The sequence below is a fragment of the Diceros bicornis genome, chromosome 21, assembly GCF_020826845.1.
Source record: "Diceros bicornis minor isolate mBicDic1 chromosome 21, mDicBic1.mat.cur, whole genome shotgun sequence".
Lineage (NCBI taxonomy): Eukaryota > Metazoa > Chordata > Mammalia > Perissodactyla > Rhinocerotidae > Diceros > Diceros bicornis.
In genome coordinates this window covers 26,965,748-26,983,362 of record NC_080760.1, presented here as the reverse complement: position 1 = coordinate 26,983,362, position 17,615 = coordinate 26,965,748, and the positions used below count along the sequence as shown (strand labels likewise).

The 17,615-nt window shown below is 43.8% G+C and overlaps 1 protein-coding gene across 4 annotated transcripts in view; it reads left to right on the top strand.

The window, feature by feature from the left end:
* SYBU (syntabulin) overlaps positions 1-17,615 on the top strand; it is a 107,065-nt gene that overhangs the window by 28,974 nt on the left and 60,476 nt on the right. Inside the window, exons 1-3 of one of the 4 annotated variants that reach the window (XM_058564808.1) lie at positions 9,283-9,339; positions 9,861-9,941; positions 11,649-11,853. In XM_058564808.1, the coding sequence (XP_058420791.1) occupies positions 9,918-9,941; positions 11,649-11,853 (229 nt within the window). In that variant the 5' untranslated portion in view covers positions 9,283-9,339; positions 9,861-9,917. Of the gene's footprint in view, positions 1-9,282; positions 9,340-9,860; positions 9,942-11,648; positions 11,854-17,615 lie in introns of those variants that run through there. The other 3 variants (XM_058564806.1, XM_058564805.1, XM_058564807.1) reach the window with 3 other exon arrangements.

Genomic DNA, 17,615 nt, shown 5'->3' with positions numbered 1-17,615 from the left:
GGATGGGGGATGATCAGATTTGCACTTAAAGAATTATTCGGGCCACTATTTAAAAATGTACTGAAGGGAGCGAGTCTGTAGGCCAGGTTAGAAATCCAGGCAGGAAGAGCTGGTAGAGAAATGAACACACATTTTAAAGATAACTAAGAGGTCGAGCAGGTAGTATCTAGGTTCCAATTAATTGTAAAGGTGAGCGAGAAAAGAGTTAGGAATGTCATCCAGCTTTCTGGGTCTGCATGATGATAGCATTTATTAACTTAGGGAACATAGAAGGAAGATCAGCTTTTAGAGGAAATATGATGAATTCCATTTGGAATATAGTGAGATATCCAGATGGATTATGGCATAGTCATGGAAAAGAGATGTGGATTAGTAGAATTTATGGAAGAGCTGACTGTAAGTAGTAACTAAAACCATTGGAAGGAAAGGTAGTACCTAAGGAGGGAGGGTAGGATATAAGGGGGTCAGGGCTGAGGAACACCAGTGTTTAAGGAACGGCCTGAATGGATACTGAGAAGTAGGAAAAACAAGAGGGCTGTGTTACAGAAGGAAAGTAGTTTTCAAAAATGTGGGAGTGTTGATGCCAAAGGCTGATGACAGGTCAAGATTAAGATGAAAACTAGCCATTAGATTAAACCATGTGGATGTAATTTGTGACTTTGGGCAAGAGCTGCTTGACAGAATGGCTGGTACACGTACATGAGTGGAGTGGGCTGGGTGAAGGGGCAAGGAGGGTGTGGGACGTGAATATTGACTCTTTTTCAGAAGTTTGATGGTGAATGGGAAGAAGCAACTGGGTAGTACTAGAAAGACACGAGAGTTGAAGAGAGTCATTTATTTAGTTGGGAAAGGTTTCAGCATGTTTAAATGCTAATATGAAGTGTCTGATAGAAGTTTAAAGTTATTAAAAAAAGAATAATAGCTAATAAGACTAACACTCACTGAATGCTTAATATACACTAGGCGCTCTTGCAAGTTCTTCACGTATATTAACTCCTCTGATGCTCACAATAACCCTGTGAGGTAGGTACTGTGATTATTCCATTTTACAGATAAAGAAATAGAAACCTAGAGACTTAGAAGGACTAACTGATGAGATAATTTCCCTTAAGAAGTAGAAAAGGGTGGGATCCAAAGCCCAGGTAAAGGAATTAACACCTGTACAGAAAAGGGACAACTTCCATTCTAAAGGGCGGAAATGGAAAGGATGGGATGGAAGTAGATGAATCTGTAGGTTTGAAGGCAGGAGATTGAGAGAGTTCTCTCAATAGCTTCTGTTTTGTCTGTCAGTCAGGAGATTAGGGCATCTGCACAGCGTGAGGGTGGAAGTGGTGGGCTGGTAGGTTTGAAGTGTGGAGGTTTCAAATAGACCCCGTGGAGAACAGGAGAGAATGCTAACAGGCATAAAATGATTGCCAGGCAGCACTGAGGCCCCACTGCAGGTAGAGAGCCAGTGCTAGCGCTATCATTCATCTGCAGGGTTGTGGGGCTTCCCCCCGTGCTCAACTTCAGGTCAGAGGAGAGGTAGTGTTGTTAAGACTATGCAAGAAAGATCCAGAAGTCTTGGTGTTGAGTCCACCATGGAGACTTAGAAGACCTTGGAGGCAGACAAAACAGGCAGGGGGTATGAGGAAGAGGAAGGAGTGTAGATCCATTTCATAGGCACTTATTTTCACCTTCTTCAGAAGTAGAGTATAATTACATCTAATTAATCAGTTAGGGAATGGATTGTGGCCAAAGATAAATAATAAATCTTGGTAAAGGGGTATATGGGAACTCTCTGTACTTTTTACTTAATTTTTCTGTAAACCTAAAACTGCTCAAAAAATATAAAGTCTATTAATTTAAAAAAACAGACCTGGGATATACAAGGTAGGGACTATCTGAATATGACTTACAACTATGACTTACCATATTTGTCTATGGTGGCTTAGCAGGTAAAGGGAAGAAAAGAGTTTGGAACCATTGTCTGTCAGACCACAAAGCACATGCTCCTTATCCCATACCCACTGAATATTGATTCTATTCATTGGTATGTGTAGCCTTAAATTTTGAAAGCTTTCTGAAAGTGCTGAAAGTTTGAATAAAGGTACTATTGAGGTTTGTTATGAAGACTTACTTTATCTGTCAGAAGAAAAATTCACTAATGAACCAATAGGTGGCAGTATAACATGGTGTTCTTGAAATTTTAAATAATTAACAAAATATTAACAAAATATCGATTGAAGCACCAGGTACTGTGCTTGTTGCTGTGCTAGGTAATCAAAACTCTGAGACAAAATCTCTTTCTTCCAGAAGGTTACAGTCAGACAGTAAAGATTCAAGGGGAAACCCAGAGCTTCTCTCTGCATGAATCCACTGGGGACCAGTATGTAGGGCAGCAGAAGTCTCGCCAAGTGGAAAGAAGGGGGTGGGAGAAGGGCAAGGAGAGCGAGTGGAGAGGAGAGGAAAGGTAAAGAGAAAGGAACTCTGAAGGAGCCAAAATTATAATAGGACCTATTCATCCGTCCTTCAAAATTCATCTCAAAACTCACCCCGGGAAGTCTCAGACCCCAGTCTAATTCAGAGGCTGGCAAGCTCTCAGGGCATTCATCTGTCATGGTGCAGAACAGCTGATGGCCATGCCCACGTCTCTGTTAATTAGATTGTGAGATACTTGAGGACGAGAAACACTGTTCATCTTTGCATACTCTGGAACCAGTGCCTGGGCCCGTGTCTGAGCGAGTGTCTGACTCAGAATAGGAATGAAATTAACATTGATGGATGATGAATGTATGAATGAATGAATGATAGGTATCTGGCCATTTATCATGCCTCTTCCTCTAACCTTTTTGATCCACCTTTGGGAAGAAAAATCCTGTCTTTTCTTAGAGAAGTATCTTTTCTAATGAGAAATTCAGTTCCTTTATATCTCAGAATTGATTTGGGGAAAAGTTAATGCTTCCCTTTAATAAAAGTTAAAATAAAAATCTTTAGGATGGGGAATGTGAAACAAGCAAGCAGGAGGCAGCAATGGTGGTTGTAATAGTTTGATCCTGGGGAAGAGAGGATATCTATTAAGCTCTAACCACGTACCACACATAAATGGTATGCTTTGCGTGGATTCTTGTCTAATCTTTGCAACAGTATTATGAGCTAATTACTGTTGTTAAGCCTATTTTATAGGTGAGAAAATGAAGATCAGAGAAGTTAATTTGCCCGAAGACATTAACTAGTGCGACCTGATCTTTCTTCTCTCCTTCCTTCTATTTTGAACATGCACTTATCACATGCTGAGTTCTGGAGGGGTTGGACAACTTGTCTAAGGTCTCACAGTCACAAAGCGGCAAATCCCGGCCTATGAAACTTGAGAATCTATGTCTTTTATTAAACAACGTTTTTTCATCACAGATCTCTTGGCAGACTTTGGGAAACTCATTTCACTTTCTGTTCTTCCTTGAATTAACATCACACTATGGTAAGCCTGTAGCTGGGCTTCTGAATAGAAAGGGACACAGGTGTTTTTCTACCAGCCTCTGAGCTGAGGTCATTTCTCCAGTCTTGAATTTGCTAATCCCCCCCCCCCCCCCCCCCCGACCCAGCAACTCTTCTTGAAACTTTTGGCTGGTATAGTCGCCACCAGGGCCGGGGACCTGGGAAGCCTTGCGCTTCTGTGCTTCTGGCAGAAGCCCTAGCTGTTTGTCAGCATTGTTAAGGAGGACTGAGAGCCTCTTATCTCAGATTAGTGCCCAGTCAGAGGACAAACAGAGGTGAGTAACTTCCTGGGAAATGCTAGCCTACCACAGCCATCCAGAAACAGCCAGATGTGATGGCGTCAGTGGCTCCAAATGCCATATGTTACTTGGAATCCTGTTCTCATTTTAACAGTGCTATTTTTGATGCACAGTAGACGAGCCAAAAATGCTAACAGAAGGAATACGGATAATTGATATTAGGGCCAATAAGATGATGAGTAATATTTTTCTTTTATTTTCCAAAATTTTGATGATATGGTTTTAATACTTTTAAAAGAAAAATATTAAAGTTATGTTTTTTTTTAAAAAGTACCTTTTTACCTCTGATTAAACGGCATTCTAGAAATAGCTAGAGAGGATACATGGGCAGATGAAACAACGTAGGCCAGATTCCCAAATTCTGGATTTATCTTCCTACAGATTTTTCTGCCATGGATCAGAGAGGAACTACAACTACATAGCAAGGGCTGATTTACTCACTAGGTCACAAGATTTTGAGTGATCAAGGAAAATAGTTCACAGGAGTGGCCTAGGAGGTGGAAACAAAGCAGCAATAAAAACTTTCCTCAGGGGCTGCTCCGTGGCTTAGCGGTTAAGTGCGCGTGCTCGGCTACTGGTGGATCCTGGGTGCCGACTGACACACTGCTTCTCCGGCCATGCTTAGGCTGCGTCCCACATACAGCAACTAGAAGGATGTGCAACTATGACATACAACTACCTACTGGGGTTTTGGGGGGAAAAAAAAAAAGGATTGGCAATGGATGTTAGCTCAGAGCCGGTCTTCCTCAGCAAAAAGAGGAGGATTAGCATGGATGTTAGCTCAGGGCTGATCTTCCTCAAAAAAAAAACAAAAAACTTTCCTCAGCTCTACAACTGCAGAGATACAGACACACACACACCCGCCCCCGCAGTCCCCTGGAGTCCCTGGGCTCCTGGAGCTGCTGTCATAGTAGTTGGTCTCTAGGGGTGCTCTGCTCCATTTTGTAATACTGCTCATGTCCTTCGAGTAGACAATCTCAAAATCCTCCTATTTTCCTCCCAGCTTTTAGCAGAAATAAAGGCAGAAGTCTAAAAAAAAGTTTTACTGAAAAGTTGATGGGAAGACAGGTACAAAATCATGGAAATAAATGATAAAATGGAGAACAGGTTCTTTTATCTTAATGTAACTCACACCGAGCCACCAATCTGCTTTCTGGGGACCCAGATTATAAATTTCTTTATAAATTTAAATTTATAAATTTCTAAGCCTAGACTGCTGTGGACGCTGAAGGAATCGCTTGGAGCCTCCAGACTGGGGTCACTGCTCTGCCCCTGCCACATCTTGGCCTCCACTCCTGTCTTCTCTCTAGGTAGCTACCCAGCTGGTTTCAGGCAGCTTTCAACTGCCCTGCCCTCCTTATACTTCCTGGTCTCTTGGTCTCTTGGGAAAGGAAGGTGCTTTTCTCTCAGGCCCAGTATTCACCGTCTGGATTTAGGCCTTCCTTGTCTACTTATAATAGATAACTTTCTTTGCCCTTTCTGTAAGTCTGTAAGACCCACACATCTCCCTGTCTTGTCTAGTCATTAGATAAATGTCAAAACTCAGTTCCTCCTACCTGGATGGCAACCTTTACACTCACTTTCCAGAGCATCCTAATTTCAATCATTCTAATCCACTGTCGCAATAGGTATACACCTACTTGTCCAACCATGTGTCCGTCCCCAGTTTGTTTAATATGATCACCATACCTATGTCTTTGGCTAGTATCTTCCCTTATTTTCACAAATGGACAAAAGGCCACAAACAGCAGATGCCCTTTTTGGAGGATTACCTCGTGTCTGCTCCCCCATCAGGCAAGCAGACGACTGTATCCTTATCATCCTTCAAAGCCCCCAACCCCCAACCTCTGCCTCCTCATTTGGACTTTCCCTTAATTCCTGTGCTTTATCTGAGAGATGCCTCTGACTGAAAACTCATTTGCAGAGCAGAGATAATTGACACACTCTGAACCCAATGAATGTTCTAGCTGGTTTTGCCTCAAGTGACCCCCTCCCCTCTCTGACCCAGGTACTCTCTGGGCCCCCTCCTCAGGGAGTGATCTTGCAGAATTCTACTCATTGCAGTTTTACAACCTCAAAACCTCTTAACCATAGAATAACCCACGTACAATAAGAGGAGGGTTGATTACTCACACACACTCATACGGGAAAACGGGCAGCTCTCTCCCTAGTAAGAAAAATATGGGTCTCCACCCCATCATAAAAAAATCCCAGGATGCCCCAGAATGCAGTTTCTTTTCTTCATGACGTGTTGTAAAGCACGTCAGCTGCTCCTTGTTGCTGTGCAGATCTCTCAACACTGGGTCACTGAGACAGACGGCAGTGCTGGCTCACACAGCTGTTAGGATTAAGAGCTGGTGCTCTGTCCGCCTTGACTGAGTGCGAGAAAGCCCCAGCGTACGCAGGTGAGCCATGAGGAAGAGCGGATGTGGGGACCGCGATGTGTCTCGGTTGTGTGGTGATGTTTTCTCTTTGGCTGTGCATTTGTATTGTCTTTTCTGTGAAGTTCACAGTCTGGGGAGTTCCTATCAATAAAAACCTGTCCTTTATCACTTATCTGCTTTCAAGGATTGGCCACATACACCTCACAAGATTTTTGTGAGGCTCAAACAAGATTATATATGTGAAAGAGCTCTGAAAATATAAAGTTGTGTGCAAATGAAAGGTATGAATCATTTAATTACAAATTTCACATAAAGAATCAAATAATTTATCCCAGATTTGGCGGGATAATTACATAAACACATTTCTTTTCCCCCAGTCTACAATACTCTCTCTCCCCTGTTCCCTCCCAGGCCTATTATTTATAATCTTGAAAGGTTCTAGCCTTCTAAAGCAGTTGATATTTTCTAAAAACCAGCATTACATTCATTTCTAATGGAAAAGCCACAAAATTACAAAACCAGGCAATAAAATAAGTATTTAAGTAGAAACTGAAAATGATGCATGAGAATGTTTTCAAGCAGATGAAAGATGAATATAATATGCTGTATTAGATTATATCTCTTTGATGGTATAATCCAAACGTTATAAGACATTTCTCTTAATGACATGAGAAACACTTGAATGAAATTAAAGCAACATAGATATTATCATTTGTAAAACTTGCCTTTTAGAACAGCGGGAAAACAGGCTTGGGTTCCGAAAGTATAGAGGTAAGAGGCGTTTGAACACTAGCTCATCAGCCTTTCCCTGGCAGAGTTGCTATGGTGACAACAGGCTACCACACAGTCTCTCACTGCCTGCACTTCTGCAGTAAAAGCTTTCACTGAACACGTGTTGGATTTTTTAGGCACACACCCCATCACCACGTACAAAGACATACTGGAGGCAGCTTTATTTGGGTCATTTTCAAAACAGAAGTCATGTCTGTTTTTTATGCTGTACTGATGGGCCCCTTATGGGGTTGTAGAATTCACTCATTCATGCATTCGTTCGTTTGGCTATTATATATTGATTGCCTAGTAGACAAATAAATAGGGAATTCTGATACAAGATCATAACAGCTCTCCTGGAGTAAATTAAATACAGGTGTCCTGGAAGTATGTAAAGACTGACCTTAAGGGATCAGGGGAGGTTTCCTGGAAGAAGCTGTTTCTCAAATGAAACAATGTATCTTTAGGAGTTGAGGAGGATGGGTGGTGGGGTGCAAGAAATGCTCTAGACAAAATGGACCAGCATGTGCAACAGTCTAGAGGTAAAAAGAAAACATAATATCTCCAGAGAACTGCAAGTTCTACAGTTTGAGGCATATCCATTTGTATGTGGAGCGAAGAGTAGAAGGGGTGGGGGAGTGGGGTGCTGAGGGAGGGGGGATCTATAGAAGAGGAGGAGCAAGAAATGAGACCAAGAGGTAAACAAGGCCAGATCGTAAAAGGCCTTTGTGCCACATTGGGGACTTTGAATATTACTTGGAGAACTACCAGGAAGTCATTAATGGGTTTTAATGAAGAAGCATGGCTTGATTTGACCTTTCAGAAAGGCCTTGTGGAAAAATTGAAAAACTGGTGAGAAAGGAATAAGAGGCAAGATTGGAAGCAAGACAATCTCAGTCAGACCACTATTGCAATAATCCAGGATGTTTGTGGTTTAGACTCTAAATGAAGATAATGGAGTCCAACAGAGGACAGAAGTCATCAGATTCAAGACATTATAACTAGAGTGGCATGGAGATCACTTGGTGGTTTCTGCTACGTGGGGGCCACGTGAGGACGAAGAAGTCAACAATGACTCTGAGGTTCTGATTTGGGCTGCTCAGTGGAGGGTGGTCCTGCTGTTAAGCCCCCAAGTTCAATTCTCAGTTCTCAGTGGGGAACTCAGAAGCACCTTTTGACCTTAACAGTTGATTCCTATCTCACAGTGCATGTCCTCAGCTTCATAATTTTGGAAATAAAAGATTGTAGGAATCATCCTGGACCATTACTTTCCTGAAGTCCATATCTGAGACAGCTATGGCTATAGAAAGTATGAATTAATCACCCCTTCCCCCCAAATAAAGAATCCTAAGATTACCAACCTCACTGCTTAAGAGAGCTAAGTAGATTGAAAAGGCATGAAGATGTATGGAGTAAAATTTCTTTTAGGGTATAGGAAGAAGGCAAATTGATTTCACTAATCTTCTGACTTCATGCTGTGTATAGACTCGCACCCTACATTCCTAGACTTGAGAGTTGAAGACTCAGAAAAAAACTGTTTGGAGGGCAGGCAAATGGGGATGGTGGAGGTTCAAATACTATTTTCAAGGATCATAGTCCTCCCCTGTGGGACATAGGGATGTAAGGATCAGACTGTTCCCCATCTACGTTACTACTTAGAATGTTCTCCAATTCTGAATAAAGAGCATCTAAGTTGTTATACATGTTAAATTCCATCACCAGATAAGATTTAAGTATAGTAAGTGTAATAAATCAAGGCCCATGACCCAACCGATGATCCCTACGTCCTCAGTTGGACAGGTTTTTGAGCTTTTTTTTGAGCAGATGTGCCTGCCTCACAAATTTTTCTGCCTGTCATGTAAGAGGCCTCAGCAAATATTGAATGGACGACCTGGACGTGACTTAATTGCCCTTTGGAAAGTTCTGTCCAATCAGCTGTGTACAGCTGTTTTGTTTTCCTCATCTAACCCTCCCAGCTACGTTGGAGGTAGGTATTATTATTATCGCTCAATTTAACGAGGATCAACTTCAAGTTCAGAGAGGTCAAGAACTTGAGGCATAGAGGCACTCAGCTTGAAGGGAGTGGACTGCTGCCTTGAACCGGTGTTTTGGGTTCAGGTGCGGCGTCCTTCCCATAGGGGGGTAGCTGCGGCTCACTCCCGGGCTCGGGGCAGAGCTGGAGAAAAGGCTGCTCGCGCCCTCAACAGCCTGGCTTCCCCAAGCCCGCGGGAAGCGGCCTTGGCGTTCCTTTCCCGCGGCGCTGCGCTGCCAACGCCAGGCCCTTCTGATGCGAATCCCCCAAGGAGACTCGCAGCGTGTGAGATCCCGGAGCCGAGATGCTGTGTCCGCCCTGCAGCACTGGGCTGGCTGGGGTCCGGGTGGAGGGGACGCGCCCGTCTCTCTCAGCCGAGGTGATTGTGCGGAGCTGTATGTTGACTTAAAACCGAGAGGGCAGGGAGGGGCCGCCAGGGAAAAACTTTCCCTTTCTCCATTTTGGCTCTCCATGATGTCGCAGCTCTTCTCAGCTCTTCCATCCCACGTGCACCCCCTTCACACCGGATACCAGGTGCCAAAAAGAGGGTGTCGGGCACCTCCCGGCTGGAGATGCTCCGAGCCTCCGCCTGCCCGCTTCGGGTGGGACTCGGCAGAGAGGGAGGGGCGCGCGGCCCTGGGGAAGCGCCGGCGGCGACCTCGGGCGGGCGGGGCGCGCGCAGGAGCCGCCCCGGGGCCGCAGGTGAGGGAGGTCGCGGGAGGGGGCGGCGCCCCGGGAGCGGCCGCGGGCGGCGGCGGCGGCACCACGTGTCCGGCCGGGGCGGGGCGCCCTCGGAGCTGAGCGCGAACGGCGACAGCGGCGGCGGCGCGTCAGCCCGCAGCAGCCGCCGCCCGCAGCCGGCGCGCGCTCAGCGCGGTCTCCTCGCCCCGGTGCACGCAGGTGCCTCCTCCTGGACGGCGGCAGCGGCGGCGCGGGGAGCCGGCGGGCAGCAGCGCCATGGGACCCCTCCGGGAGACGAAGGTAAGGAGGGCACGTCGTGCGGGCGCGGGTGGCAGTGTCCGGGAGGGAGAGGGGAGGTGGGCGCTGGGGGGCGAGAAGCGGGTCAGGTGAGAGCTGGAGGGGTGGCTTTAGAGTTAGGCTAAACGGGGACAAGGAGGTGGTGGGGATGCTGGGAAGGCAGAGGGGGCATTTGCTCAGGTGATGAGACCAGGGAGATGGGGAGGTGGTCCTGGGGGAAAAGCTTTTGGGGGTTGACACGAGGATTAAGAAGATTGATTTTGGAAGGTTAATCCCATCTCCCGGAATTGGGGATTTGGGATCTAGCTCTCAATTGATGTGCTGTGCGTGTGATGCGAATAAGAAGGATTTGATGTATTGGTGACTCAGAAATAAGGACTCCAGCGTGTCAGCGACCCGGCACTGGTTCAGGGTCTGCAGTGTGCCGAGTGGAGTGGCTGACATGTGATACCTGCTGGGTGACTGATGTGCAAAACTAATCCAGAGGCTGGGCGCGGCTTTCGCCCCTGGCTAGGGTGGGTGCCTGAGCGACCTCAGCAGTTCCCTGCGGCTGGGGCTTTCCCTTTAATTCCTGCGCTGAGCGGCTCTCCCAGAGGCATTTACTTTGGCACCGACCCTTCCTGGTAAGCAGCGTGGAAATAAGCAGGAGGTCGTGTTTCAGAAATAACGTTTGTTACCTAATAGGAAGCCTTTTTCCAGTTGCCGAGGTTGGAGGGAGCAGTGGGTTTTCTGCAAAGAGCTTCTCCTAGGAATCCATTTTCATAAGGCAGGGTGGTGGTGGCCCTGAAAAGCACTGGACTTCAGGCCTGTTCTGCTTCTAGAAGATGTACAGTCTTGGCTAAGCATCTGTACCTCTTTCAGCCTCAGTTTCCTCATCTGTAAATAGGGACACAAATCAGTGTTCTCTCTATGGTCTGGGTTGTAAAGATTAAATGAGATGATGATTGGGAAAGCACTTTAAAAATTGAAGAATCATTGGCAAAATATTACTTTTTATGCATTTTTTTTAAACCAAGAGATGGCTCTCTGTATTTAAGGCTGTGTTTTTAAGGAGAGAAAAATCTCTTGTTACGGGTGCCCTGTAAGGAGAACAAAAGCTGACCATGATGTACAAGGCGGAGCCATCTTACCGGGTATTGGATTTTTGTTTGGTTTTCTGTTGGCAACAAGCCTTGTGTACCAGGATATTAATGAATAATTAAGATCCTGGCCGGAAGAGGAGGCATTTGAAAGATAAGATGCACGATCTATCAGGAAAGAGTTGTTCCAGGTAGAGGGGTCTACTTTGTGAGGAGACAGGAAAACAGAAGTCACATTGTCACAGCGAATTCAGGGGAAGCAAAATGGAAGTCTAGAGGAAATCGAGTAATAAGCCGGTGTGTTCTGTGAGTAATAAAGAGCTTTGAGAGAGCCTTGAGTGCGATAGAAAAAGCCAGGGTGGGAAGGTGAGTTAGGAATCGCAGGGGGGAGTGGAAAGGCCTTCCTGCTAGCGCATGAAAGTGTATGTGTGTGTGCTCCTCAGTAGAATAGAAGGGTTAGCTCAGTAGAAGAGTTTTGGAGCTCATTTCAACAGCTGAGGTAAGGACTCCTCTGTGAAGATTCAATATTCAGAAATGTGATTTCTTAGAAACTGAGCCCAGAAGGAGCAGACAGGACTTAAGAGGGGGAAACAAGTTTCCTTTTGTTTTCTTTTTGATATCCCATTTTGAGAAGGAGCAGAGAGCACAGCATCATGAGAAGGAGATTTCCCGAAGCCGAATTCCCCGTTTGATTCTTCGGCCACATCTGCCCCAGCAACAGCACAAAGTGTCCCCAGCCTCTGAGTCTCCCTTCTCTGAGGAAGAGAGCCGAGAATTCAACCCCAGCAGCTCTGGGCGCTCAGCGAGGACCGTTAGCAGCAACAGCTTCTGCTCAGGTACGGGAAGCCACGTGCAGGCACGAAGTGTGTGCACTGTGGGTGCGTTGTGAATGGACCTGGAGTGGGCCCCTTAGAGCCTAGAACTAGACTTCTGTTATTAGGGTGAACTGTATAAGGTTGCACCTTTTTGGCTGTTTTGACCTACAAATATAGCAGTTTCATATGGTTCAACCCAATGGAATTTCGTACCTGTTTTTATGTGTTGTTCTAGTTTATAGTTTATAATGTAAAATCTAACTTCTTATTTCTACGACTGTTTAAAAAAATGTATTCCTTCGTTAAATCTGGAAGATGCATTAGCTTGCAACCTTTATAAGCCTGTGTACTTTTATTTCTGGAATCCCAAGAGATAAAGCAACTCCTAGTGAATGAGGTCAAGATCAAGGAGGTTTATATCCCAGGGCTGGCCTGACCTTGTAGTTTAGAGAGAAGAGCACAGGCTTTGTAATCTTCCAGGCCTGAGCTGGAATCCCTGGCCTTTGTGCCCCTTATATAAGCTGTGTGACCTTGGGCAGGTTTCTTAATCTCCTTAAGCCTCAGTTGTTACATCCATAAAATTATACCTACCTTGTAGAGTTGCTGTGAGATTGAATGAGACCACTTAGCTAAATGTACTCCTAGCACAGTGCCTGGGTTATAAAGGTGCTTAATAAATGATGGGGTTTTTTTTTGTTTTTGTTTTCTGCTGAGGAAGATTCTCCCTGAGCTAACACCTGTGCCAGTCTTCCTCTATTTTGTATGTGGGTCGCCACCTCAGCATGGCTGCCGACTAGTGGTGTAGGTCCTTGCCCGGGAACTGAACTCGGGCCACTGAAGCGGAGCATGCCAAACTTAACTACTAGGCCACTGGGTCAGTCCCGCTAAATAATGGTTCTTAATACGAAGAGCTATGGATGTCAGTTTTGGCACGATTAAGGGAAGTTTCTTTGGAGTTGTGAGCATATTTGGTAAAGGCACAAATCTCTTTAGAGCTCCTGAAGGTGCCACTGTGATCACTTGACAGATCCTGATTAAGCCATTGAAGCTCATAACGTAGAAGAACTTGTATTCTTTGAGAAGTATTAGGAATTTGGGTAAAATTTAAAGGAGTGACTGTCTTATGATTAATGAAGAATGTTTCATAATGGACAATTTTTAGAACTTATTTAGGGAAAATGTAATTTGAAGATTAACTCATGTATGAGAAGGGACGTGGGAATCAAGATGCTATGATTAGGGCCCTCATTTAGCAGGGTGCAATATTCCATTATATTTTTAAAGTGCAGCTTTAGATTTATTATATACTTTCACAAAATAATTATATCCATAAGTTATACATTAGAAATACTGTGCTGCCTAGTTTTTATTTTTTCTCTGTAAAGCCTCAGAGTCTCTGCTTGGTTCTGAAAAATAATGGCATCAAAATAGTATATTTTAAAACTTATTGCTTGTTGTTTGAATTATACGAATCTAGCTTAAAATTGAAACCCACTGATGGTTTGCTTGATACTGTCCCAGGAAGAAAACAAAAGAAAAACTGACAAGCTGAAGCAGTTAAGGTCTGTAGAACCTAGAGGCGTATTTGCAGAGTGTAATGCTGTTTACTTTAACTCCATTTTGGAGCACAGGAATCACTCTGGTTGCATGTGGGTGAACCCAGGGGAAGTCATTTCAAACTGACACGGCTTTGTTTACATAACTCAATTCTACATTCATTCCTGATATTCTCTCCGCATAATTATTTTCTCTGTGGCTGACTTCAGGGTAAGTAGTCTTATCAGAAAAAAAGAAAAAGTTGGTCAAAACAAAAGAAAAACTCCAAATATATTTTAGAAAATATATTTGGCAGACCAATGAAATTATTAATTTTGGTTATGAGTCATGCTTTCCAAGACCCATTTCCTGGGTCATCCTTTCTTCCCAGGAGACCAGTCTCCCGCTAAGGCCATAATGCTGTACATGAAACTCGAAAGTAGATATTGATCCTTCTGCCATTAACTAGCTGAGAATTGAGTGGCAGAAGCATCTAATTATGGGTGGCTATAAACCTGCCTTTCGATCTGTAGCCTTGCATCCTGTCTCCAGATAGGATTCCCTCTGTTCCTGGGCCTTACCTTCCTGTGTTGGCAATCCCCCAAGGTTTGGGTTGGTGCCTTTTTCTTCTTTGCTTTCCTTTCCTGTAGAGCTGTGGTAAACCTCACCATGGCTTTGAGTGCTGTGCTGACTAAAACTGACAGGAGCAGGGCCTTTGGGGACGTGTTAATGATGCTTTAGGAGGTCAGTCGGTGGATGGGAAATAAATGGGTTTGGTACTATGGGGAGCGTTAAAGCTGTAGGCAGTGAGGTAGAGAATGTAAAACATGTCCAACCAGCAGGGGGAAATAGCTGGTTTTAATCCAGCCACTTTAACACAGGCCAGAATATGTGTTGGTTGCTTAATTATGGCAGTTAAGTCAGAGACCAGGGTACATGCAAACATTAAAAATGCCATCCTCTGCTAGAACAAAACTAAAATAATTTAGAGATGTCTCTTGCTGCCATAGCTTCATAACCTTACAGGGATCATTCTGCATTAGTTTGTCATCTTTACAAATCATCACATTTACTAATGTGAAAGGAGACATTCAGAGTTAGGGGGATTCTTACTATCTGATAGTGAAATTATAGAGGAAGATGTTACTCAAACCTAATGCAATTTAATTGGAAAATTACATTTTCAGAACTGCAAACTAAAGACTCTTTCCCCAAATCTGTATCAAGGGCTGTATTAATTGTGAAGAGCATCATATGTTCTAAGATATTTTTCGTTTGTAAAAGAAAGATAATGTAGGGCCCGGCCTGGTGGTGCAAGCGGTTGGGTGCTCGCGCTCCGCTGCAGCGGCCCAGGGTTCCCCGGTTCGGATCCCGGCGCGCACCGACCGACACACCGCTTCGCAAGCCATGCTGTGGCGGCGTCCCATATAAAGTGGAGGAAGAGGGGCATGGATGTTAGCCCAGGGCCAGTCTTCCTCAGCAAAAAGAGAGGAGGATTGGCAAATGTTAGCACAGGGCTGATCTCCTCACAAAAAAAAAAAAAAAAAAGAAAGATAACGTAGTGAGTTTACAGAAAGTTGAGTTTACAGAAAGTTAAGTTTACTTTAATATACAGGATTATCCTCTATTTTGAGAGTCTGGCTTTCTTATCATAAAAAATTATGATAGCGGATGGTGGTTATACTTTGGCAAAATAAATGACAACTTTGTGTTGATGTGGAGGGTAGAGGCACCCCTACCCTCACTCTCATATTTTCTTTTACTGATCTGTAAAATTAAAAGACTGGGAACTATTTTCAAAGTGACCTGTCCGTTTTTACTCGCTTTCTCTATTCCTTCCCGAACTCCACTGCCTTCCCCTCTTTTCCCACAGGAGACTTGACAAGGAACATTTAATGACTTGATGTTCTATATGCTAATTTGTATGTTGTATCTATCTCATTTCAGAGGGAGGGAGTTGTGTGTGACCTTTTGCAATTCATTTGGGGTGTGTCCCCAAAGAGCTCTATTAGCAGAATTTCCTTGAAAATATGCATTTGTTTTGTGCATTTCATCAGCATATATTTTTGCACTTGGACTTCCTTCTCCTGTAAAAACAGTCTATTTCTTACAGTTTGTATCCAGTCTTAGTCACTGAGACTTTGGTTGGGCACAGTTAAGTTTATATTGTATTGGAGGCCAAGCCCTATTTTGTGCGCATGGCCAGGAAAACATTGTATATTCTTAGCAAATATTAACTAATGCTTTCTTAAAAAAAAAAGAATACATAAGGAAGTACATTTAATAGGAAGTTAATAGAAACAAAACACCTGCTTTCATGTTCCCTCTTTTGTTTTTAATCATTTTTTTTTAACCTGTGTTTTGGCATAAGGTCACCTATACCCCTCCCCGCCCCCTACCCCGTGTTTCTTGTTTTAACATGCCCATGAGAAGTGATAAAACCCATTTGTGCCCTGGGTGGCCCATTGAATCGAGGCCTCTGTCTCTTTTTCTCCCCCTTTTTTGTTGATGGTGAATTGTGTTTGTCATCATACCACAGCTCCCACCGCTCTTAGAAGAGCTGATGAGCTAAGTGAGGAAGTCAGTCCCATAGTCAGTCACCTGACATGGTTAGCCGCCTGTTTTGCATTCTTCTTTGCTTAGTTGAGGCAATAATTACCCCTTAGAACTGGGAAGCAGATGGATTGCTGGATTTTAAGCTGGTTCTCCTTGGGGTGCCTTGTAAACATGGCAGGTGGAACAAATTATGAGTATAGAACACTGGTTGTTTTATGGGAGACGAGTGATTTCTCTGAGTTATTGCCGTGTTTCTAATGTGCACACACAGATAACATAGGCAAGTTTGTGACTTAACTCATTAAAAAACATGTCCCAGGTCAATACACTAAATGGTCAGAATCTTAAGTCTGAGCAGTTTGAACCTGAGTCAGGTGTTTGCAGAACGTATTTTGGTTTTTACAGTGGCTGGGAAGAAATCCATCTTTGAGTGCCAGTGGCCTAGAGGTAATCATTGTTGCTGTTTGTGGGAAGAAGAATTAAGGCAAATTACAACCTGACTAGTGCCTTGCCGCGGCATGACAATGCCTCCAAAAATTTGCCAGGCCTTGCCAAACAAATATTTTTGCTGTGCTTTTGTCCAGTTGAGGAAACTTGGCATCTAGACAGAGGAAGCCTTTGAACATAATGATCAGAATTGAGATGAACTGTTTAAAGTGAAGTGAGCTGCAGTACCAAATTACACTATAATTGAATGACTGCCAACCCGCTGTGAAGAAAACAACAAAGACCCTAAGACTTTAGTATCATTTTAATGAATATGGGACCTAGGCACTGTTGCATAATATGTATTTCAAGGGCTTAGCTGCCTCAGCCACAGAAATAAGTACCTAATGAAATAGGTTACAAATGAAGAGTATGTAGGCAATATTTCTTTGAGGATGTGGTAACTGCAGTTAGGAGGACAAGCAAAATTTTTTGCCATTTAATAACAAGTACTTAGCAGTGGGGGCTGTGAAAGGTGATCACAATGGAATTGGACTGTGCCTGAGAGCAAATTATGGTACTTCGCATGAAAATCTTTTCTGTTCTAAAATACTCATCTTTGTGATATTGTTTCTCAATTTCAGAGTATGGTGTTTGTCTACTGTTTTAATCCTCAGGAAAACTTGTTTACAATGTGGATGTCTTGGCCCCCCCCAACCTATCATTTGGGAATGGGAGCACCCAGGAATCCATATTTTACAGGCTTTCCAGATGATTCTTATGCCTACTGAAGTCAGAACCTTATTGCTTTGTCGTCTGGGTGTGTTTGGGGATTTTGTGTGAGGGATGGGAGGGGTATGCCCCAGGTGACATCACAAGATGAACAAGGATCAAACACAGTAGAAGTGGTGGCCAGCCAAGCTGTTCAAACCCATGGCATGGGACAAGCAAAATGCCTCCACATTCTCTGGAAATTATAGCTTCTCCCTCTATATTTACAATTCCCATGTCGTTAGTCTTAGCAATAATATTGTTTATATCTACATAATGGGTTTAACTTGTGTTCCAATGATAGAAAAGTAAAGAGGAGGAGAAAACATTTCCTTCCTTTTTTTCCTTTATTTTCCTGTATAATCCTCTCTCTGGATTTACTATCTCTGTTATACTTTTATTTTATTATTTTTTATATATATATATATATTGTGTGTGTGTGAGGAAGATCAGCCCTGAGCTAACATCCAATGCCAATCCTTCTCTTTTTGCTG